Genomic DNA, 23,570 nt, shown 5'->3' with positions numbered 1-23,570 from the left:
TTGGGAATTCTTACCAAAAAATAGGGGGTGGACCCCACCGAAATGCACAAGAATCGGTTGCAAAAATGCTGAAATAAGGACCGAGTCTTGCACTGCTCGTAGACTCCATTGACACGTGGCGGCCCGCGATTAATTTTTTTTTAATTTTTTTTAATGTTTTTTATTTTAATCAGACCAAAAAATAAAAAAATAAAATAAAAAATAAGAATCCCAAATGAGTTTTAGCGTTATTTATGCTCTTATATCTGCCTCTTCCCTTTTTCTCCATTGATCTTTCTTTTTGTCGAATGGACTGATACGTTTAAACGCCGAAAAAAACAAAAAAAAGAGTCCATAGCTGTGAGCCTGTGACCAAATTTAAAGTTTGGTGTCACGCCATATATAGGCTTTCAATTTAACAAGAAGTTTAAGATTTTATAACTGCATATTATATTATCATTTTAGTTGGGAGAGTGAACCGAAGCATTTTATATAAGACCTGTTGGATTTGGTCAGCTTGGTTTCGTTAATTCTATTTTCGATAAAGTCAATTTACTTTCGTTCAGCTTGTAAATTCATTGTCAAATTAAACTGAAAGTTGTGGTTTTGGTTAAATTGTAACTAATTTTTCTTAAATTTATGTATTTTAATTTATCTCAATTAAATTCAGCTAGTTTGATTTTTTTCGTTTGAAATCTTCTATATAATTTCAATTTTGTTTGGCATAAATCAATATAATTTGGATATATCTCTATTTTATACGAGAAAAAAATCAAACTAAAAGTAGAAGGCCTAGATTATATGCATTAATCGCAACAAACCATCATAAACCCAAAACAAGGAGAACAAAGAAACTAACCAAAGGATCCCTCATTCCACCGTCGACCTTCGCAAAAAAAAGATGTTAAATCATTGTTTAAGGACATAGACTTTAACAAGTAATAAGAAGTTTAAGGACATAGACTTTAACAAGTAATAAGAAGCTAAAACTGAGTTGCAAGATGAATGTATGATAAATATAAACCTTCCGGTTCTTTCATGAGGTAGAACTATTGTCAATAAAAGGTTCTTTTTGAGTTGCAGCCTTGCAGGGTGAATACTTTCTTGGACTGTTAAGTCTTTGAAGACACCTGAGTAGGCCTATAAGACCATCTCCAATGGTCCACTCTAAAATAGAGTAACTCTATAATAGAGTTGAGTTATATTCTAATGGTATTCTATTTTACAATAGAATCATGCACAAAGAAAAAAGAATTTAGACCATCTCCAATGGTTCACCTTATTTTTTCTCTAAAATAAAGTAACTCTATAATAAACTTAAAATATACTCCAATGGTACTCTATTTTAGAGTAAAAATAGAGTGATGAACAAAAAATAATAATTTACTCTATATTTAGACTAAACTCATTTTTACTTTATTATAGAGTTAAAAATAGAGTACTATTAGAGCATTTTTACTCTAAACTCTATTTTAGAATGGAAAATAGAATGGAGTGCGAGATTTTTTTCTACGTAAACATATTTTTTACTCTATTATAAAGTGAAAAATATAGTAGTATTGGAGCATTTTTACTCTAAATTTTATTTTATAGTAGAAAATAGAGTGGAGTTGGATATGTAAGTAAGAGAAGTGAGTTAATATTGGAAACAAGAAAATGAAGAGACATGGAGAGAGAGAGAGAGAGAGAGAGGGAGAGAGAGGGAGAGAGGGAGGGAGAGAGAGAGAGAGAGAGAGAGAGAGAGAGAGAGAGAGAGAGAGAGAGAGAGAGTCTCATTATAAACTTATATTAGACGTTTCCATGCAGCAAATTATTTTAAAATACAATTTTAAGAAATAAAAATAGAGAAAACAGTGAAATAAATATTGAATTTGCACATTTTTACAAAAAAATACAAACTTTTCATTAATCCCAAAAACACATGAATACACACTTGTGTTGACTAAGTCAAATTATGTATAATTTTGGTCAACATTAATTTTCACTTAATCAACATTAATTCTTTAACGAAATCAAAACAACGTCATTTTGCTAAACAAAAAAAACTAGTAACACTCATCGTAAAATATTGAACTTACACATTTTTGCTAAAAGCATGAACTTTTTACTGATCCAAAAATATAAGCTTGTTCGGTTCGAATTTTTGATTTATATATAATTTGTCTCAACCAAAATAAGTTTATATTTTTGGATCAATGAAAGTTGCATGCTCTTTAGAAGAAATGTGTAATTTAAATATATTTACTGTCAGTTTATTAATTTTTTTTATTTTAGCAAAACAAAGTCGTTTTAATTTCTGCTAAAAAGAAATGTTGGTTAAGTGAAATTTAATGTTGACTAAAGTTATACGTAATTAGGCTCGGTCAATACAAGTTAATATGTTTTTGGATTAGTGAAGAGTTAATGTTTTTGGCAAAAATGTGTAAGTTCAGTATTTATCTGATCGTTTTCTCAGTAAAAATGAGATTTTACTGGCTTTTTAATTGATGCTCTGTTTCCCAAGAGAAGCAAACAATTTTTTTTTCAACGAAGAAGTCAACTAATATTTACAAAAGTACTCTACAGTTTTCTGTACTTCCGAAAATACCCAGAACTTCACACATTTAACTAAGAGTTTTTTACACTGCAAGGCAGTTTCCAAATTTTTATTACAAGATAAGTCAATTTCTCCTACTGGGACAGTTTCTGCTAACTTGGGATTGGTGGGATGTGACTTGGTTCGTTTCCTTTTTGAGTCTGGTTTCTTTTCTCACAGCTAGTTGGGCTTTCTAGTTAAGGTTTTGAATTTTAAATTTCAAAAGTTTTGCTGGACCCGATTTTAAACCAAACCAGATTTTGTTTATTTATTTTTAATCTCCATTACACTCCGACAGTAGCTTGTGGTGGTCGTGATGCTTGGAATCGGCTGCGGTAGTCGTCGCTTCAGTTGCACGATGAAGCTCGAGCAACAATGGCCAAATCTCACAAAAATTTCAAAATCTAAAGTTAGAAATTAGTTTAGAAGTGATAAATAAACAATCTTGAAGTGTAGTCTACACGTAAACGAAAAAGAATGAAAAATACATGAAAGAAATCAATGGTGGCTGCAATGTTTGTTGCAGGAAACCTTAAAAAATCTGGAGAATACGAAGATATATTTACTAAAATGCCATTCATTAAATGTACAACATGTAATATATGTACATGTGTACATGATTACATGTGTACAAAGACAACATGTGTACATTGTATATTACTAAGGCAATGTATTGTAGAATCATGTATTCTCATTAAAATATTAAAATCATGTTTAATTTCTTAAATGCATTAGAAAATAAATAAAATGAACTAAAATCAAAGCTAAAAATCATTAGATATGAATAAAACACAAAATCATGTGTGCACCTATTGTCATAAACACCATTTTTAGTTTGACTTGAGCTATTTGTTATGTATTTTGGTATTGTTTTAGTAAGCAACCACCAATCCACCTATATTGGTTCATTTACGATGTACACGTGTACTCGTCAAAAAGTATACACAAAAATAACCTATATGTGTACAACCTCTTCACATATATTAGTTCATTTTCGATGTACATGTGTATTCGTCAAAAAGTGCACACAAAAATAACCTATATGTGTACAATGTTTACATGTGTACATTATATATTACTAAGGCAATGTATCGTAGAATCATGTATTTTCATTTTGTTTACAATTTTCACATGTACAATGTTTTAATACTATATATGTGTATATCGCTTTACATATCCACATGTACAAAAGAGTATGTGCCAACTGGCTGTACAACGGTTTACATATCCACATGTACAAAAGGGCTGCGCGAATTGGATGTACATCGATTTATATATCCACATGTACAAAAGGGCGTTCAACTTTTCTTCCTTACAAACCATTTAAAACGATGTAATCCAAATTCTAAACTTCAAAAAAATTAATCTGAAAATTAACTCACAACAATGAGCGACAAATCAAAATTAGTGGCTAACTAGTGACATCACGCCACAAGCATAAAAATCACCATTTTTGTTCTCAAGTTTATGGAGACAGTTGGAGGCACGTCAGAAAGGAACGAAGGTCATGACGACGATGAATTACCACGAGGAAGCTTGAGTTGAGACACAATGAGGATAGAATCGAACTGAGAATGCGACGAACTAGTTTCAATCACAACAAAGCACCACAAAGAAGACAAATGTGGTGGCTCGAAAATCGAGCTTGACTGAGGTTTGCCAGCGTTTTCGGAGCAGAAGCAGAGGACAGCAAAAGAAGCCAAAGTCGCTATAGTTGAAACGACCTCCTTCGTTGATGTCGGTGAGGTATACATCACCATTACAACACTATCAAAGATGTAGCTTGACATATATCAAAAGATAAAAAAAAATGTAAATAATAAGTAAATATAATTTTTTTAGAAAATATAAACTGAAACAGCAAATTTCATTTTACAAAAAAGATGCAAAGCTTAGGAGGAGGAAGACAATGAAGAGAAATACATGGGCCTACTTTATTGTGGTTGTGGTTAAATTCCGACAAAAAAGAAAATATATATTAAATATAAGGAGTGATTGGTTAAGCTGTAACTGTAGAAAATTTACTTTAGAATTTAGTCCGTATGATTTTTTGATTTAGCTTTAAAATTTCTTACAGCCAAAAAGATGAGGCATGTTATAAAAGTAATGGAAAAATCTCTATTTATTCAGAACATAGAAGTTCCTTATATAGGAGATTACACCGTCATAGATAAATGGAAAGATTACAAATCATAATCTCTTGGTTATGAGCCATCCACAATCTGGTTCATAACACTCCCCATTGGATGTCATAACCATTTAGAGCTTGTAATGTGCTTTAATGTTGCCTCATTAAAACCTTACCAGGAAAACCCAATTGGGACAAAACCATGGTGAAGGAAAAAAAATACAACACACATTACTCCCCCTGATTTGAACATCACTGAAAGTCCCTTGGACCTTTCAAATTTTCTGCAATCCGTGGGTGATGAAGATCTTGGGCAGAATATGCTTCGTCCTCGAACATGATAGTTGGTTCTTCTTTACCATCGGCCATGCCACAATCTATCGAACATATTGAGTCATCGACCTCAAATACACACACACGAAATCTTGGATGATGTTGCTGTGATATGCGTGTACCACCATGTGTAAAACATAACCTATTTGAAAACAAATCAACAAAACTAAATAACCCCTATTTGGGCTGGTTAGTATAAAATAAACCAAAATCAAAGGCTTATTCATCGTCTTTCTTATGGACCAATCAGATCAGTGTCTAAAACAAGACTTTTGCATCGTCCATCTCAGGACTAAATGGACTTCTTTATCGTACATCTTTGGACTGAATGGATCAGTGTCCAAAACAAGTGATCTCACGCCCATGTACTAGATAATGGGTGAGACTGGTCCATATTAAATCTCTTGAGTACCCTTTTCTGTATATATTATTTGATGCACAAAGATTTCATTGTTAATGTACTCAAGCTGTAATCTCAAACAAAACTTTGTTTTCCAAGATCTTTCATCTCAAACTCTTTCTTGAGATATTCAACTGTTTGAGAAATTGTATCCATAGGTTCCTAGGATATTCAGATCATATACTTTGATGATTATCAATATTGTTCTCGAGAACTTGTTGTTCTTTCAGCTCAATACCCTCTAGTACTTTCATTATCCAGTAGACCATATAAATATGCAGTCACTACATCAATTTGCTGCAAGTCTAATTTTCTCTCTTATATAGCCAGACTTATGAGAAATCTAAAAGTAGTTGCATCCACCACATGGGAGTATATCTCCTCATAATCTATTACTGGCCTTTGTGAGAATCCTTGTGCAACATCAGCTTTATATCTCACGATTTCTATTCCTCACAAGACCCATTTATATCCACTGGTTTTAACATCATATGGCGTCTTAATCATATGGCCAAATACGCCTTTCTTCTTTAAACTATTTAACCCCACGTTTCCATTCAATCCAATCTGTTCTACGAGTGCACACTCTTATATTGACATGGGTTCATGATCCTCGCTTATATTCATAAATTCAAGTGCTACCTTGTATGCAAATAAATCATCTTATGTCGACATTCCTTATTGGTTCCATTATGCTCCAAACATGATATAATCAATTGAGATTCATTATTATCAGGACCTTTAATACTTTGCAGCTTGGCGTCCCAAGCTACATTGTTTGATACCTATACCTTAGAGCCGACCGGCCTTATCTCCATGTCTGGGATGGTTTCCTTAGTATCCTCGGATATAGATTTTGATTATCATTCTCTGCATTTTTCTTTTGTTTCCGAGGATTCTTATCTTTTGGAACCTATTGGTCTACCACGTTTCATACGTTGTCTAGACTCTGTAGCAACTTGACTGTGTCTCTTCTTGGACATCAAATTCGTTGGTGCTTTACAAGTTGGTTTATATATGACTTAGTCATTCTTTTTCGGGTCAGCAAATGTGTCTGGCATTTGATTAGCTAGCTTTGTAAATGTATAATCTTTGGACGTCTATTTCACATTCTTTAGTCCGAGGATCTTGCCAAGACATTGATGGTTGATTCCATTCTATTTCTTTTACTATTCTTTTACCAGCTTTATTATTTTTCTCCTCCTGGCCTTAAAATAATCCGTGTACCTGGCCTCAAATATAATCACACATAGTTGGCTCAAAGTACTTTATTATTGTGAGAGAATCATATCCAACATATATCTCCATCCTCATTTTGAGGTCCCATCTTAGTTCTCTGTGGTGGAGCACTTAGTACATAGACAGCACATCCAAATGTATTATAATGGGGTATGTCTGGCTCTTGACACGTTAATAATTGTGATAGGGGATATCTATGCTCACTGAATGGCATGATGCCTATTAACTTAGGTGCATGTAAATTTCGTGTGGCCCAAGCTGTGAATGGGAGTTTTGACCTCATAAGTTATGGTATATCAATCAGCTATTTGCGTTTTAAAAGATTTCGGCCAAGCCGTTATTGGTATGCACATGTATCACAGAATTGTCCACACTTACCCCCATGGACATACCATAAGCATTTAAACGCTTGAGACATGTATTCACCAGTATTATCTAGACATATAGTCATGAAAAAGGAGCTCGTAGCCGTTTTACTGGTGATGGCCTAATGAGTTTCCCTTGTGTACATGCTACACACGTGAGATTCTTTGGGATAACTCTTCTTATCTTTTAATGTGTGCCTTTTGAATATCAATTTTCGCATCATGTTTGGACCAGGATGGTCAATCCGATCGTGCCATAAAGTGTATATATATATTTTTTTTTTGAATTGAATGTTAAATTGAACTAAAAAAAAAAAGACCTTACATCAAGTGTTTTCCAAAAATAAATTGCAACATTTCGAAAATTCTATTAGCAACTTCAAACTCAAATAATTTCCCTCCCTTCTTTACTCTCTAGTACCAAACCAAAAAGACATCCCTTCTCTATAGTCTTTATCTCCTCTTCTTTGTATCACAGTGAACTGATTTCTCACATTCTTATCCAACCTCCTTATCATAACTTCTGCAGGAACTGCATCTTCTCCATTTCTTCGTCTATTTCGTTCTCTCCAAATAGTATGAACTGTAGCCTGCAGAATATATCTCATTGTTAACATCTGCGATAAAGTGTATATTTTCGCAGGATTTTAGCCTCTTTCATACTGATCTATGCATAGTCTAGGTCAGTAGAGAATGCAAGTATAGTCTTTAGGACTTATTATGGCCTTGGGCGATTTTATACATATATCTGAAGGAACTCTTTGTTTCCTTCGCCAATTGTTTCAATATGGAAACCATTCATTCTTATATCTTTAAAACTCAATAGGCTGCTCTTGCTCTCAGAGCTGGGTGAATATAAGACATCACTGATTTCTAGATGTATACCCTTAGGCAATAATATATTGGCATGGCCATAGTCTTCTTTCAGACTGGCGATACCTGCTTTAGTACTTATATTGGCGTTTTTCAGTGTACTCATACAGAAAAATCATTCATTCGTTTAATCTAAGTAGACAATGTAATTGAAATAAATTCAAGGAGATAAAAATCAGAGAAAGCATACAAGCAAAGCAATCACACAAGTTTGATGTCGAAATCAGATTATCAACTTGATTCTTTTAGGCAATCATAAGTCTCATATTCCATAAGATCATCTTGATCATGTTCGAAATTATTTTCACCATCTTTATAAACCAAGTGGGTTTCAGGATTCTTCTCTTTCACACTATCTTTGATAGAGGTCACATAAATGTTTGGGAGTCCTTCATATCTTAGCCCAATGGTTCCCCATTCCACATCTGTGGCACACTGATTTGGTCGAGCTTTGTGGTTTAAAGGATATACCACAGCCACTGCCTTGACCATGGCTCAAATTGGATTGATACTCACGGCCTCTGCCATAGTGATTCCCACGGCCAAATGTGTTATAGTGGTCATGGCCACGTCCTTTCCACCCTCCACGGCCATGACCGTGTGGTCTATCATTCTGGACATGGTTACCTTTTTTCTGCTGCCTTATTGGTATCAGATAATGGGGTTAATCCAGGAGGTCTCAATTCACTGTTTCTCATCAGTAATCCATTATTTTGTCCAGCTAGCAATAATTAATATTGCCCTGTATCAATCTTTCTCATTGGCATTATTGCCTTCTATGATACATTCACAAAGTTCTTTTGACTTTAGGATAATCTTTGTATCCAATGCCCACCGTAAATAATTATCTCCAGAGAGATTTAGGGCAGCAAAATCCATGTTGATTTTCGACATCTCAAATCATATATCACTCAATATTTAGGTATAATTTTCATGCGGTCTTACTCTTAAAAACAATCAATTCGGATTTCACTTTTGTGAGGACAATGAGACTATCAATCTTAAAGGCATTTAATCAATCAGTCAATTTCTAGCAAGTCTCAGCAATACTATTTTTATGTGCTCATAATATTATATTATCAAGACTAGCAAAAACAGATTCAATTAATCATGCAATTAGGGTTTAACAATCAATGGATTTTAGCAAGACTAGTAAAAAGATTTATTAATCACTCAATCAGTTTCAAGGCTGATTTTAGCAATAGTAGAATATAGATTCAAGTATAAATTTCAATGAATCAGTTTCAAGGCTGATTTTAGCAATACTAGAATATATATTTCAAGCATGAATTTCAATGAATCAATTTCAAGGCTGATTGGTATTTAGCATAAACCATGTGTAAATAATTTATCTAGTATCCGAATTTATCAAACCTCAAAAATATATAATCAGATCAATCAATTTAATCGAACTTAGCATACAATCTTAAACCTCAAGACATTAGATTTTATCATGAATCTATCAACCTAGCATACAGATTCTCAATTCTCAAAGACATCCAAATCAGATCAATATAACCTATCATACGGATTATTTAGGGTTTCTATTAAAAACAGATAAGATTACAAAACTATCAATCCTAGCAGATGAAATTAAACCTTAAGAATCATGCAATAAGATCATTCGGATTTTAAACAAGTAAACTTCAATCAATCTATCAACCTATCGGATTATATAAGCAAAGCAAGCTAGCAACCTATCGGATTCAATCAATGTTTTAACAGGCTGGTCGGTTTAAACAATTTTAAATCAGATGAACAATTAACCAAGCAGGATGAGAAAATAAATCTATCAATTTAACGGTCAAACAATTCTAGCAACCTAGCATCAGATTCAATCAGATTTAAAACCTCAATGATCAAAACCGAAAACAATTTTGATTTCAAAATATTCTATTAGGGTTTTAATATGTGATTTGATAATTATAATATAATTAATTCTGATACTTATATTATTTGGGGTTTATAGATATAAGGTTAGGGTTTATTGGATTTTAACTTGTAAAAACCGATTTGGGGTTTTAATCATGTAGGAACATGATTTAGGGTTTGGGGTATCGAAATTTTAGAGCTTCGATTTACTCAATTAGGATTTTTGATCTATTACCCTATGGTTTTGATTCATAAAGATTAGGGTTTTAGGGTTTCATTCTTTATCAATCAATCCATGTTCGATTATGGGTTCTTAGGTTTTGAATTACCTTTTAACCTTAGATGATTGTTGAATTGGACCACCAAAGGAGTTGAGCCGTGAGCTGGACACGAACGGGACGCGAGCTGGAATGGATCGAGTCGCTTCTATCGGGTCGCGGACATCCTTTGTTGCTTGATCGGGAACGCCTTGATCGTCGGACGCGAGCTGTCTGATGCTGTCGCGAACGAGGAAGAGGTCGCGTGCTGGAGCTGCTCTCGGGTCGCGAACGTCTGAGCTAGGATCAAGAACGCCTTGGGCTGAAGCTGATCGGGGACGCGAGCTGGAACAGATGCGTGAACAAGAGACGCGATCGGGATTTAGGGTTCGTCGGATCGCCGGCTAGGGTTAGGGTTTTATTTTCGATTTGGGTATTAGCTTTAGGAATTAAGTTTCGTGCTGATAACGTGTTATAAAAGTAATGGAAAAGTTTCTATTTATTCATAACATAGAAGTTCCTTATATAGGAGATTACACCGTCATAGATAAATGGAAAGATTACAAATCATAATCTATTGGTTATGAGTCATCCACAATCTGGTTTATAACAAAACATTTATTTTTTTCTTTTGTTGGCTGTAGCTTTAATTTTTTGGTTGTAACTTTAAAAACTAATATAAAGTATGATTGATGGTTTTTAAAGTTGTAGATAAAAATTAAAGCTAAAGTCACTTGCTACATCCTAGCCAATCATCCCCATAGTTAGTATATTGTTCATTTAGTTAGATTTTTAGGTGGAAAGTGGATTTGATTAGTAAAAACTACTTTAGTATTGTAAACTGCTTTATAGAGTAATAGAAACTTAAAAACTGTCTTTGAGTGCAATTGTTTCTTTAGCTAAGATACCGAAAATGAACATTTCACTTCGCATTGCTCCAGCTCTGTTCTACTCTTTTCAAAATTTACTAGGAAATTTCTTTATTTATAGAATCATATGTGGAAGATGGAGTGTGCTTCTCTGGCAAATTGCAAGAGTGTACCTTATAACAAAAAGCTTATATAAACGTGAGAACATAGACTGTAGCAAAACAACGAACACAGATCATATTCACAAAAGATCAGTCCTAACCGACACAATAATAAACAAGCAAGATCCAAGTTTCATGAACTAAAAACTAACACCAAAACGACTCTTCTTTCATGTCCCATTAACATTTATTTATACGGTCCTGAGAGTCAGCCATGGCTGAGAAACGTTCGTACTTCTTCGTTGCCTTCTTCATCTTTTTCTCTATCTTCCTCAACAAACCTCTCTCCTCAACTAACTCCTCCTCACGCTTTCTCTTCTTGTCCCTTTTTATTTCCATCTTCACCAAAGTCTTCTCGTGATTCTCTGGTACTGTTACTGGAAAATGAACATCTGGAACGCTGACAAACCCCAAAAAACATAACAAGCAGAGAGATCAGTATCAACAGTCATAAATAACCAAAGACAGATGAAAAATAACCGAACTAAAAAGCTGCACGTACCAGCATCCAGAGAATAAAAACCCATCTCTGTTGGAGATCACACCATCTAGAGACACAGCATCTACACCATCTTTGATGTAAGGAAGGGCTGCTTCAAGATCCTTCCCGGTCTCGTACACTTGCAAGTCTCCAAAAAGTCCATAGAAGAGCGTCTCTCTAAGCCCATGACCGTTTGTTCCTATATCCAGGTCCCTTACAGCCAACTCGATCATGTTCACAGCGTAACCTTTGAAACCCGGTATAGGACCTCCATTGCGTAGGGAAGGGTTAACCATGTCCAATCTCCTCTGCGGATCATTTTCCACAAGTCCACTTCTCCAAGGTCTACATGTTTTTTTCACCAAACAAGAGTTGGCTAAGCAATAGAATCAAGAACTAGCAACTAATCCAAAAAATCAAGAAAGAGTCGAGATTACTTACGTGTATGCATTAAGACAAATAACCTGCGGAGGATTGGTTATGGAACGTCCGAGCCTAGCTGCTTCATCTTGAAGCCTCAGGTACTCAGCATAGCTTGCTCTATATGCTGATGATTTGCATACCAGCGCAAGCATTTTTTCTTTCCCCAAATATGCAGATAATATCCTGTCATATCAATTAACTTGAGAAATTGAAGATTCGCTTCAACTGTACAAGTAAAAAAAAAGACAGTTTGGTTTAATAATTGATGTCACCTGCTTAGTGAAGTGGAGGCAACAGAACCAAGAAGGGCTACAATGCCAAACACTCCTCCTTTGATTGACAGAAACAAAGACCGCGGAGGGGGAACCTTTTTGGTCAAAGAACAGAAGACCGATGCTGCAGTGTCTTGATGCTCCTCTTCAATGTGTTTCATCATGGACTCTCTGGTGGATAGGCATTCCGGGAGCGCCGCACAGATAGAATCCAGAGAAGCTGAGATGAAATTTAGATGAACAGGTTAGAAACTTCCGGTTTCTATTCTCGCCATTCTTTTGGTTTAGACTATTATCTAACAGACAATGTCGAAATTAAAGATGTAGGCAATGTTTTACACCAAATGAAAAGGGATAGTGTTTCAAAAATCAAAAATCAAAAATCAAAAATCAAAAATAAAAAGTGGAAGGATCATCAATGGTGCTTCAACCCTCAATATCAAACTTCAGGAAAAGAGACAAATCTTAAAACCAAGATAGTAGTTTACCTTGCAAAGTAATCAATTCTTGCTCGGCCTGTTCTTGTTCACCCTCCAAACATTTTATGCGCTCATCTATTTCCTCTTGCTGTGCCTCGTATGTACTGAGTTCTTGTTTTAGACTCTGCAGGAGAAAGATACATTTTTCAACACCGTTCAGATGAGCTTGGAATACAAATATCAGATCAGTGTAGATATCGTGGCATAAATAATGGTGATAATCATACCTTAGTGTACTGCGGTATATCCATCACGCCAGATGGGCAACTGCCATCCAATGACGGTGACCTAATGGCCAAAACTCCAAACTGTGAACATGGAGTTCGTTCCAATCCTACCCTTGGAAACGGAGTGGCTGAAGCCATCCCTGATTGAGGTGTTGATGTCATCCTTGAGTAAGGTGTTGAACAACCAACGTCATCTCTTTCACTTGTTGGAGCAGGCGTTATCAGAATCTGAACCAAGAGAATTAACATGAGGATGAAATGAAAATCAGGAAGAAGTTAAAAAGAGGTACAAACATATATAAACTCAATTCAGAAATTACCTCTAAGTTCACATGAAGCTCAGGATACCGAGAATGGAAAACCTTGACGGAGAAGATACCCTCGGTCTCAGGTAAGGAAAGAGAAGGAATTTTGCAGGAGCCATGAACAAAGGCATATCTGATTCCACTCTCAACGCTGCTTGAATCAGATTCAACGCTCAGGGTGTGGATACACCTGGTTTTTTCGTCATGATGGATACTAGTATCCAAAGAACCATCTGAATCCGTCACTTTGAAAATGAGGCTCGTAAGATTTGAACCGGCAGTACAGGACTCGGGCCGCTGATTTAAACATAACAATTTCAGGACAAGAAGTCAAAGTATGTAGGGAGAGAGATAAGTTGGAATATTTTTACCTCTGTTACAAGCCTTAGCTCTCGTTCCTCGATTTGAGACTCTTTCCGGAAGATTTCTTTACAATCAGACACAACAGAGAATGAGACTGTTGAAAACAAACAAAGACACTATCAGAATCAGAAGATAATCGTAAAAGGGAATGACACCAGAAAAATATAGAAATTGAAAAGATCATGTTACCATGTTTTCCATAGCCTTCTGTGACTTTGAGGATGCCAGAGAGATCAATGCAGCCACTACCATCAACCTATCAAATGATCAACAAAGTGTCGAGAGTAATTGAAATCAAAACCCAAACCATCTAAGAAACTGCACCGTCCACATAAGATCCACTCAAAAAATCAATCAAAGAATGCTATCCACCTTACGGTTGACGCCCATCCAGTCTTCGATACAATAGCCCTCAGTGTTTATCAGAACACTGGTCCCTTCTGCAATGTGGTTATTGAATCCATCGAACATCTGCATGAAAGTTATGATCAAACTTGAATTGAACAAAAAAACGATTACTGTATAAACAATGTGCATAGACATGCAAAATGTACCTCCAGAATCAAATTTTCAACAGTAGAACCTGGAAGCAAATTTTCAAAAGCCTGAGGATTATTCACTTCAACTCGTTTCAGAGGCCCGGGGTTCACTGAAACAAAACAAAAAATTGTTTAAATGAAAATAAATTTTCAGAGAGATTTAACCAGTAACATAGAATTTTAGCTTACCTTTACAAGCAATCGAGACACTTAAAGGTTTGTCTTGTGCGCGTATCTCCAAGGTTGCATCATAACTTGGGCCGATCTTGTCTAATGCATCAGTCTCAACGAGCATTTCCTGCATTAGGTTGAGAACCACGAAATGAACTTTCAGACCATTTTTAAACTGTCTTTAGTAATCTGTAGTCGCTTTACCATTAACCATGGACACAGCAATATACCTTGATCATGAGAGTTGATCCTCCATCTATCAGGTTGGTCTCAAAGTCATCAATCTTGAGATCAAATCCAGCGTTGGCTTTCAGTTCAACTTCCAGGCTTGGAACAGAAGTGAACTGTATCTGATTTTCATACTCATCAAAGCAGGCTATACGGAGAGGTCCAATACACGAACCAACTCTGTAGAAACACAATCATATTGATCAAGTTCGACACTCCAAAATTTCTATATATATGCCATGTCTGAAGAGTTTTCTTACCGAACATTGCACGGCAGGGGATCCAGACTATCATCAAGTTTCCACTTTGCTGCCTTAGAAGAAGGTTTAACAACAACAGTTTTGTTGCACCTAATCGAGTCCCCCTGAAGGTAAAAGTGTTTGGGAAATTACATTACATGATTACTCGAAAAAAAATTGAACTGGCAGTACGGAAAATTTACTTACGATAGAGAAAGAAAAGTTGTAAGTGCCAGCTCTCTTGAAGAGGTTCGGAAACTTGGAGCCAAGGGAGAAGATGTAAAGACCACCAATCCCTTTACAGGATGTAGGAAACACGCGCTGCGAACATACTGATTTGGTGGCAACCTTAGCATTTGGTTTCGTATTTGGGTCTACCAGTTTTACTACCATGACCATTTCTTTGCCCTCCATACTAACAACATGCTTCTGTTCCAACTTCTTTGACGGTGTAACAGATGTGAAGGATGCAGGTCGGATAACTGCAACAATCTGCTGCGGGGGAGCTCTCCCAACACGCACAGAAACTGGTAGTGCCTGTATAAGATATTGATATAGAAAACGTTACTCTCCGTGATAAGTTTGACTTCAAACTCTTTAAACGTTCTTACCCCATCAATGTTCAATTCTCTGCAATCCCTCTCATCCAGCAAATCAATTTTGGAAGGTGCCTTTTCCTGTTGCCTTTCAAGTTTTCTAGTCCATTCGTCTGCATCTGCATGTAGGCACTGTAACAAAAACGTTTCTCAGATTAAAATCCTTAGCTGTATGAAGAAGAGGAGAATAATAAAAAAGAAAGAAATAGTTTAAGTGGTTGACCTTTCCAGAGTCGATTATAGTAATAGGCAATGTTAAAGACTTCTGAAGTTCCAGTCTCCAACTTCCATCGATGCATGAAAGCTTGCATCCTTCTTTCTTAGGGCAATCGATAGGCCTAAAATTAAAGCTATAAGACACAGAGCTCCCCAATAAATACTCAGAACTAGGTAGATGGAAGAAGAAAAAAAACCACCTGCATAGAATCCGAGTATCACCTGCTCATAAAGCATTATAAAAAGAAAGTTTCAGCCACAGAGAATACCAAACATGATTCCATTTGTAGTTAAAATGAGGGTGGGTATGGTACTAACCGCCTGCTTCGTCTTCAAACCCTTCTATTAAGAAATAGTCAATGGTAGCATAGATATTACCATTGTGAACCCCACCACAAGCTCCTTTCAGAAGCTTTATATTCTGACCACGTTTCCACAACTTTCCGTTTCTCGTGACTACCTTGTGCACCCTCACAGCTATTAGATCACAAGAGCATTGGAAGTAATTAGTACCCAAATTAGAGACAAGGAGAATCATCAAGCACGTTTCTACGACAGCATCAATACCAGTAAGAAACTCTGTCTAGAATCAACTAACCAAATTAGACAAGGAGATATAATTTTTGAGGCGATAGCTTTCCAAACAAAGTTTCTTTATCATCCATGAAAAGCTAATACATACCATCACGCAAAATGCCAAGAGCCTTTTTGTCCAAGGATTCAAGAACGAGAATAGCTTCATCTTCACCCGACGTAGCCTCTTCATCATGGGCATCATGCATCTTCATAACCCAATCCTGATAATTCTGCTCCAATTGTGTGACTGGTTTTCCTTCTCGGTGAATCACCATTTTGACATCTGCAAAACAAGAATTCATTCTAATCTAACAACCAAAAGAAGAGGAAAGTTAGCAGAAGGACTTTAAAGTTTAAACTGACCAGTATCCTTATCCTTATCTGTCTGTTTACTACCGAAGTTTCTTAGAGCCACTGAGAAAGGATTTTGGCTTGCAAGGTCGGTCTGCAAAAAGAATGTGCGGTGATCAGATGATAATGTACTAAAATACTTCAAATAATCTAGGATTGTGTTTAGCTCACTTTGGAGGGCGTTGGGCTAAAACCAGCATCCAAATCTGCAACCAAGGAGTGTATACATTCATTCATCAAACAATAAATAAACCAGAGGTGCATATACAATTGAATAAGCATGAGCACTTCGTACCGATAAAGCATTTTACTCTTCGGCAAGATTTCTGCAAAGTAGACGCTCTGTTACCTCTTTGCATGAACGGTATTGAATCCTATACATATTTATTGGTAAAACAAACAACACAATAAGTGAAGTCCTTTTTTCAAGCACGTTTGAAGAACTACATGTCCTACACACCATAGTTAGCATGCTAATGGTGACAAGAAAAGACTAACCCAACGGACTTCTGGAAGTAGACGACCAAGCCTTCTTATTGAAACACGACCAAAAGTCTCGAAGCTTTCGGAAACTTTGCATCCTTCCTCTTGTAATCCCTCCAAAATTTTCTCGATGCTTTCTTTTCCCTGTAGAGGTTATAACGTGTTCTGTTAAAAAAAGGTGACCAAAAGGTAATGTTTGCTTCTTCAGAAAAGATCTGTCACACCTGGACGATTGGAAAATAAACAAATTTGAGGCGAGCATTTGCTTGTTGAGGTTTCCCTGGAAGACAATTACATAAGTCAGACTCCAAAAAAAAGATATAAATTTTTGGGATTGTGAATCGAATTGAAGCACAAGCAGCCGGGACCTGAAGAAGAGTTTTTACCTTTTCGTTTTTCACTTGCAAGACTGAACCGAATCTGAAACGAAAACTCTTCACCCTTGGAGTTTAGGTTGGTAATGGCAACTTCACCACCAGCTATCTCAGCTAAATCTTCTCCACTGACCTGGAAAAGTAATTCAAAGTTATTTAGCTACAAATGATACTTTAGTAAAACAAACGAGGAACACAGTTATTGAGTCAATGATGATGATAAAGACAAACCTGAAACTCTACAGGCCTTTCAGTCCTCCCAGTTTTGGAAAGTTCGTCACACTACAGGTTGATAAATCACATTTGAAGAGCAGTGTGACATTTGATTAGAACCAAGACAAATGGTCAAAAGGAAGGACTATTAAAAACTTATATTAGCGAACAGGAATTCATGCATTTTCCTTTTTTATAGCACAATACTTTCAAGCATCATTGGACCCAAGTAGACAATAATGTACTCTGGTGAATATTAACATGCTAAAAACCGATACACTAAACACGTATTATGACATATTGTATTATTGATAGCCTAAGAATACCTGAATGTAAGGAAAGTAAATATCCTTAAGCCTGCACTGTAGTTGATATATTTTGGACATGTCGAATTCTGATTCAAATATCTCAACCTGGAAAGAACATAGAGCAGGAGTTTCAGATTAGCATTGATAACATATCATAGCCCGCAGTTGCATGAGAGTAAATGTGAAAAGCAAACGGTGATATATAGGACTAGGAAATTTAGAAGAAGAAAAAAAGTGAACCTTTGTGAAACTGCCATGAGGCGATAACTTATTTTCTTCCTCTGTCGGGTCCCTCATGCCACCACTAGTCTATACAATGAATTCGAAACTCGGTAATAGGAAACGTTGGCAACCACAAGCGACATTTAATAAATGATGAATCAATCATATTACCTTCCAGTGTTTTCCAGAGACTGAGTGGTTGCCAATCAAGGCTTCTTTCTCGAATTGCAAAGTGAATACTTTCTTGGACTCTTTCGTCTTAGAAGACACCAAAGTACGCCTAATAGAGGAAGAGAGTTAAACGCAACATGACAATGCAAAAAGATCATAGTTTGACTAAAGAGAAGCTGAAGTTGCACCTTCCCAAGAACATACAAGCATAAGGGCCTCCATATCCAAACATCCCAAAGAAGGGCTACATAGAAAAAGAGTGAATCATTCTTCAGATCAGTAAAATAGCAGGCAGTGTTGCAAAGAATAGTCCGATGTGCTTAACTATCCAGCAAAAATTTTAGACACAAACTTTATAAGTTGGAAGAAGAAAATGAATCTAAGCTATTTTCCACTAGTGAGTTACCTTAAGGTATGGTGGTTTGCCTCCAATAGCAAAGGTCTTTTCAGATCTATGTAATGAGCCCCCTATTTTTCCCCTGCACAATAAAAAAACAAACATGAAGAATGTTCATGTTAACACCAAAAAATTAAACCTGCTCAAACTGAGGAAACCAAATTTAATAGCAGTATCAATCTTATTAATATATAAAACATGTGAAGTTGTATACTTGTTTGTTCTTTAGAACAGTTTCCCAGTTCATAATCATAACTCAGTAGCCGCCCCAAGTTTTGTAAGCATTTGAATGAAACTGAAGAAGAAATCTCACCATTTAACAATAGCATTTTCCTCACTACTGTCCATTCCTCTTCCAGTATCAAAGACTGAGATCCGATCAGCAGAAACATCCACACTGCAAAAACAATAACATGAATTGAAGGATCACACTCAGTTTCGTTCATCTAACCTCTAATGACAAGTACAAACCTAATGAGCCTTCGCTCTCCGGGGGAACAAGACCACACAGCTTGCAAAGAATTATCCTGTGATATAAACAACATGAGCACTCGAGTTCCATATCAGGAATAAATGAGAAATCTAACACACAGTCAAACCCCAATTTCATCAACAGATCCAGAGAAATAATGTAAAAATCATGTTTGTAGTTGACACAACAAGGATAAGATACTGTCACCGGTTTGTAACACGACACAGTGTCCACTTTGACCCACACACACACATGAATTTTCCAAAAGGCATTTCACCTTTTTACTCAGTAATACTGAAACACTTACTATTAGATCCGCAAGAGCTGTCTCAAAGCTATAATTTTCAGGTAGCTCTTTCAGAAGATCAGTGTCAGGTGTCAAATCCCACAGGTTCTGCAAAACCAAGAGTGAACCTTCACATACCAACATAAGGAGCAAGTGTATATGTTTCAGAATAGTAACGCTGACCTCATACATGGTGGAAGTTACACCAGAACCGTCCTGATCCAAAAGTAGACACAGAGAACATCAGAAAACAAGAAGACAGAAATGGTTCAGGAACGAATCTCAGTTTTGTCTGGTTATTCTCATGAAACAAAGATATTATGAACAAAAGAAAGACATGGTGCTAATGAATCACCAGTTGTCAAAGACTGGAACAATAGCTGAATCACATTGTAACAGAACAAGTGGGAAAAGAAACTCACATCAAGACGTATTATGTGTAACGAGTTGGGCTTGAACGCAGCAAAGCGAACCATTCCTTCCATCTTTTCACTATCTGACTCAAGATGGAACTTTCCACCCAAGTTCCAGTCAACCCTTCTCCTCTTGGTCATCAACAAACAGCTTTTACGTGCTTTGTCATACTCCTCCTTCACCAGGTTGACAAAAGTCTCCATCGGCATCTCAGGTCCTGGGTTAGTGACCGTGAGTGGCACACTAGTGCTGTTAGGTAAGAGAACCTTGAAGCTGTAAACCACATCATCCTCATCGTCCTCATCTAGAATCAATGCTCTCTTGACCAATCTCCTAAAGCTCATCTGAAATGTGAAGACAGGATTCAACATGAAACACTAATAATCTAGAATTACAGGAAAGCAATGGAAGCTAAACATGGAGAACAATGATTCCTAAGAACAGAAATAGGCACACAGCGATCCAATGATACAAACTTTCTTCCTTTGTTTATGAATTTCATATTAAGTAAGTAACTTGTGTGTTTGTGAAATGTTTGCTGACTTATAAGACAAGTAACTTAAAGCTACATGTATACATACAAGAACCAGTTTACAAAAGGAAAGAAAAAACAACGGTTCAACATTCCTACTAAAACATAAAAGGGGTGTACACAGCTGAGCATCTAACATAAGAATGCAACACATGAAATAAAACCGGTAAAGACTTAAACTTTACCCATAGCACGATAGCAGAGGAGGCAATAGTTTAATGATTAATCTAAAAAAATGCAATTTGGTTAAGAGAGTGGGGACTAGTAAGAAGACAAAGACAATAAAGTAAAGTAATGGCATTTGTATACATTGAAACGATCATTGAAGGACTATATGACAGAGATATAGTTGGGTATTAGACATTTTTACTAACCTAAGACAACAAAACTCAACTCCTAGGGTTTGGTTGTCTAAATCAATCTCAGATCAAAGGCAAAACCGCATTCAAACCTTATTAGATAAACACAGCGAGTTCGGAGAGAGAAAAAGGAAAGGAAAGGAGATGAGAACAGTACCGTATGAGTACTCTCCGAGAAACCCAGTAAAAGCGGAGGAAACAAAAACCTGAGAGAGAAAACAAAGAAGATGAGTGCGAAGAGAGGAAGAAAACCCAAACTCGGAAACCCTTTTGAGCTAAAATTAGTGTTTACAGTGCCGATCAAGTGTAAAAGAGCACAAGGGTTTCGTTAGTTAGTGTTTCCAAAAAAAGAGTAAAAACTTTTTTTTTTTTTTTTTTTTTTTTTTAATCCAGATATCCGGACCTCTCAGACTATCCCAGCGCGTCCAACCGGAACTGGCGAGGAAGGTCCTGGAGGCCAAACAGAAACCATGTTAAATCCGCTGTGACCGAGGTTCAAACTCGTGATGGCGAACATGTCAGTCGAGGTTTCTTTACCACCAGACCACGAGGCCGGTTAGAGTAAAACTTTTTGTTTGAGAAGCAGACAAAAAGCTTCAGACTTTGAGATGAAGATAAAAAAAAAAAAGACATAATATTTCTACATAATATTCACCCAAAATCGCGGAGAGACGATGGAGTGAGTGACGTTGTTTTACCTTTGAGCGAGTGAGTGACTCTGTTTCTGAAAAACCCCCAGGAGAGAATAATGCTTCTTCTTCACACTAAACGACAGGGAAAGAAAGACGAAGCGTTTAAGAGTGAGAGAGAAACTATAGGAAGAGAGATTTTAAAGTGAGAGAGTGGGTGAAAGCTTCGGGCGCACGCAGTTCTCTCTGCCACTCCTGGGACACGTCACCGCCAATTCTTTGGTTTGTATGTATTATCGGCCTGACATCACTTAGGTGTAATGTGTGTATTGGCTCAAATCTATTTTCAGTTTTATAAAAATGGGTAGTACTGGACTACTGATTAATCAAAAAAGGAGAAACTCCAGCTGTTAACCAATGTGTATTTTTGCTTTCTTTCCAAAGAGATGTTAACCGTGAGTTCTGACTGTGTTAACTCAGTGTTTAACTAGGTGGTTGAAGGTAATTGTATATCCGTTCGTTTTTTAATCTCTTAAAAGTTAAATGGTTCATTAGTGGCTGTGTGCCTGTGTATACAGTTATAGAATGTTATCTAATAAAAATGGAGTGTTTCAAAATTCAAACAAAAAAAAAACTAATAAAAATGGAAAGAGTGCTTATTTTAAGTTTTGACATAAAATACAATAACGACTAATAATAAATACGGAAAGAACCAAGTAAATTTAGTGATGATTGCTACAACCCACCGAGATATATGACACTTTTATACTCTAAAACTACAATTTTTGTAACTTTTGCAAAGGATTAACCCGCTACCAGCTCAAAGAATCCAATCACGGACAAAAACCCACAATATAACTCTCTTAATAGTTGAGAAACAAATGCTACTATGAACCCTCTAAAAATATTAGTTTAGATAGATATATAAAGCTCAAAGGCGTCTTAAGCCCATCCTCCCTTCCCTGATTGTTCCAAACCAAACAGCGTTCGTAAAAGATAGATTGATTGTGGAAAACACTACCTTGGCGGGGGAACTTGTGAATGGATACCATAGGAGACATGGACCGAAAAGAATCACCATTAAGGTGGATATAGCAAAGGCTTTTGACACAATCTCCTGGGAGTTTCTCTTCAACTGCCTTCACGGATTACACCTGCCTCCTCTCCTCATTGACTGGCTGAACGCATGAGTGTGTTCCACAAACTTCACTGTAGGGTATAATGGGATGGTTCATGGATACTTCAAAGGGAGCCGCGGACTGCGTCAAGGTGACCCACTTTCCCCGTATTTGTTTGTTATTGCAATGAATGTCCTCTCCGTCATGCTCAACCGTGCAGCCTCAGAGCTAAAGGTCAAATATCACCAGAGATGTTCCTCTTCAAGACTCACCCATTTATGTTTCGCTGATGACCTTCTGATCTTCATTGACGGATCTATAGACTCTGTACAGAATGTCCTCCAGGTGCTAAAGGAATTTGAGCTTCGTCCTGGTCTTGCGGTTAGTGTACAAAAGAGCTCCTTCTTTGCGTCTGGCCTATCTCAGCAGGAAATGGACACCATCAAAGCTTCAACAGGCATGCCGAATGGGATCCTACCTGTCCGTTATCTTGGAGTCCCGTTGTGCACAAAGAAGCTCACACTAGCTAACTGCGAGATCCTAATACAGCAAGTAAAAGCTAAGTTTAACTCCTGGACGGTCAAGACACTCTCCTTTGCGGGACGGCTACTCTTAATTAAAACGGTTATTGCTGGGATCACAAACTTTTGGTGTTCTAACTTTCTGCTTCCTATGGCCGGTATTGCGCGAATCAACTCTCTATGTGGCATGTTCTTATGGAAGGGATCTATTGAAGGGCATCACACTGCAAAAGTATCATGGGAAGTGGTTACTAGGAGCAAAGACGCTGGAGGACTAGGAATCAAGGACTTAGGCGCTTGGAATCGGGCTTGATGTATCAAGTTAATTTGGATGATGTTCTTTCAAGGTGGGTCAGTGTGGGTGGCTTGGTTCACTTCAGAGGTGCTTCAAGGTTCGCTATCTAACTACTGGACTGTGAAAACCAGTGTTAATAATTCTTGGCTAGCAAATAAACTAATCAAGATGCGTGGAGAAGTGTATACATGGATCAAATGCGTGTAGGCAATGGAGCAACTTGTCGCTTCTGGACAGACCACTGGTCCCCTTTTGGATC

General features: G+C 36.7%; 1 protein-coding gene across 2 annotated transcripts; it reads right to left on the bottom strand.

The window, feature by feature from the left end:
• Positions 1 to 11,064: 11,064 nt before the first annotated feature.
• On the bottom strand, positions 11,065 to 21,698 carry LOC106415214 (structural maintenance of chromosomes flexible hinge domain-containing protein GMI1). 2 transcript variants are annotated; one of them, XM_048761981.1, is made up of 39 exons: positions 21,447 to 21,697; positions 20,906 to 20,954; positions 19,866 to 20,201; positions 19,627 to 19,659; positions 19,465 to 19,551; positions 19,157 to 19,212; positions 18,999 to 19,082; positions 18,695 to 18,767; positions 18,477 to 18,532; positions 18,289 to 18,397; positions 18,136 to 18,204; positions 17,914 to 18,000; positions 17,606 to 17,656; positions 17,387 to 17,507; positions 17,225 to 17,280; positions 17,016 to 17,144; positions 16,813 to 16,891; positions 16,689 to 16,723; positions 16,530 to 16,611; positions 16,273 to 16,449; positions 15,909 to 16,067; positions 15,791 to 15,812; positions 15,598 to 15,712; positions 15,390 to 15,506; positions 14,986 to 15,315; positions 14,800 to 14,903; positions 14,542 to 14,719; positions 14,330 to 14,438; positions 14,156 to 14,250; positions 13,974 to 14,072; positions 13,791 to 13,857; positions 13,610 to 13,695; positions 13,254 to 13,535; positions 12,934 to 13,161; positions 12,716 to 12,830; positions 12,228 to 12,447; positions 11,974 to 12,138; positions 11,554 to 11,877; positions 11,065 to 11,451 (listed from the first exon to the last, which is right to left on the bottom strand). In XM_048761981.1, exons 3-39 carry the CDS (start codon positions 20,199 to 20,201, stop codon positions 11,232 to 11,234), a joined length of 4,755 nt encoding a protein of 1,584 aa, XP_048617938.1. In that variant the 5' UTR covers positions 20,906 to 20,954; positions 21,447 to 21,697; the 3' UTR covers positions 11,065 to 11,231. The 2 variants fall into 2 exon arrangements, with proteins under 2 accessions (XP_048617938.1, XP_048617937.1); XM_048761980.1 differs by having other exon boundaries at positions 15,598 to 15,812; positions 19,465 to 19,659; positions 21,447 to 21,698.
• Between the last annotated feature and the right edge of the window lie 1,872 nt (positions 21,699 to 23,570).

Source organism: Brassica napus, chromosome C7 (genome assembly GCF_020379485.1).
Source record: "Brassica napus cultivar Da-Ae chromosome C7, Da-Ae, whole genome shotgun sequence".
NCBI classification, from domain to species: Eukaryota; Viridiplantae; Streptophyta; class Magnoliopsida; order Brassicales; family Brassicaceae; genus Brassica; species Brassica napus.
Note: the sequence above shows the minus strand (reverse complement) of the source record. Positions and strands in the feature narration are given on the sequence as shown.

What these genes read in the sequence shown, in the direction of transcription:
- LOC106415214 (XM_048761980.1), bottom strand. Translation starts at nt 20,201, where the DNA reads ATGAGCTTTAGGAGATTGGTCAAGAGAGCATTGATTCTAGATGAGGAC. An exon ending in CAGCTCTTGCGGATCTAATA is followed by an intron (nt 19,213 to 19,464) that starts GTAAGTGTTTCA and finishes TTTATATCACAG; the next exon opens with GATAATTCTTTGCAAGCTGT. An exon ending in ACAACTTTTCTTTCTCTATC is followed by an intron (nt 14,904 to 14,985) that starts GTAAGTAAATTT and finishes TTTTACCTTCAG; the next exon opens with GGGGACTCGATTAGGTGCAA.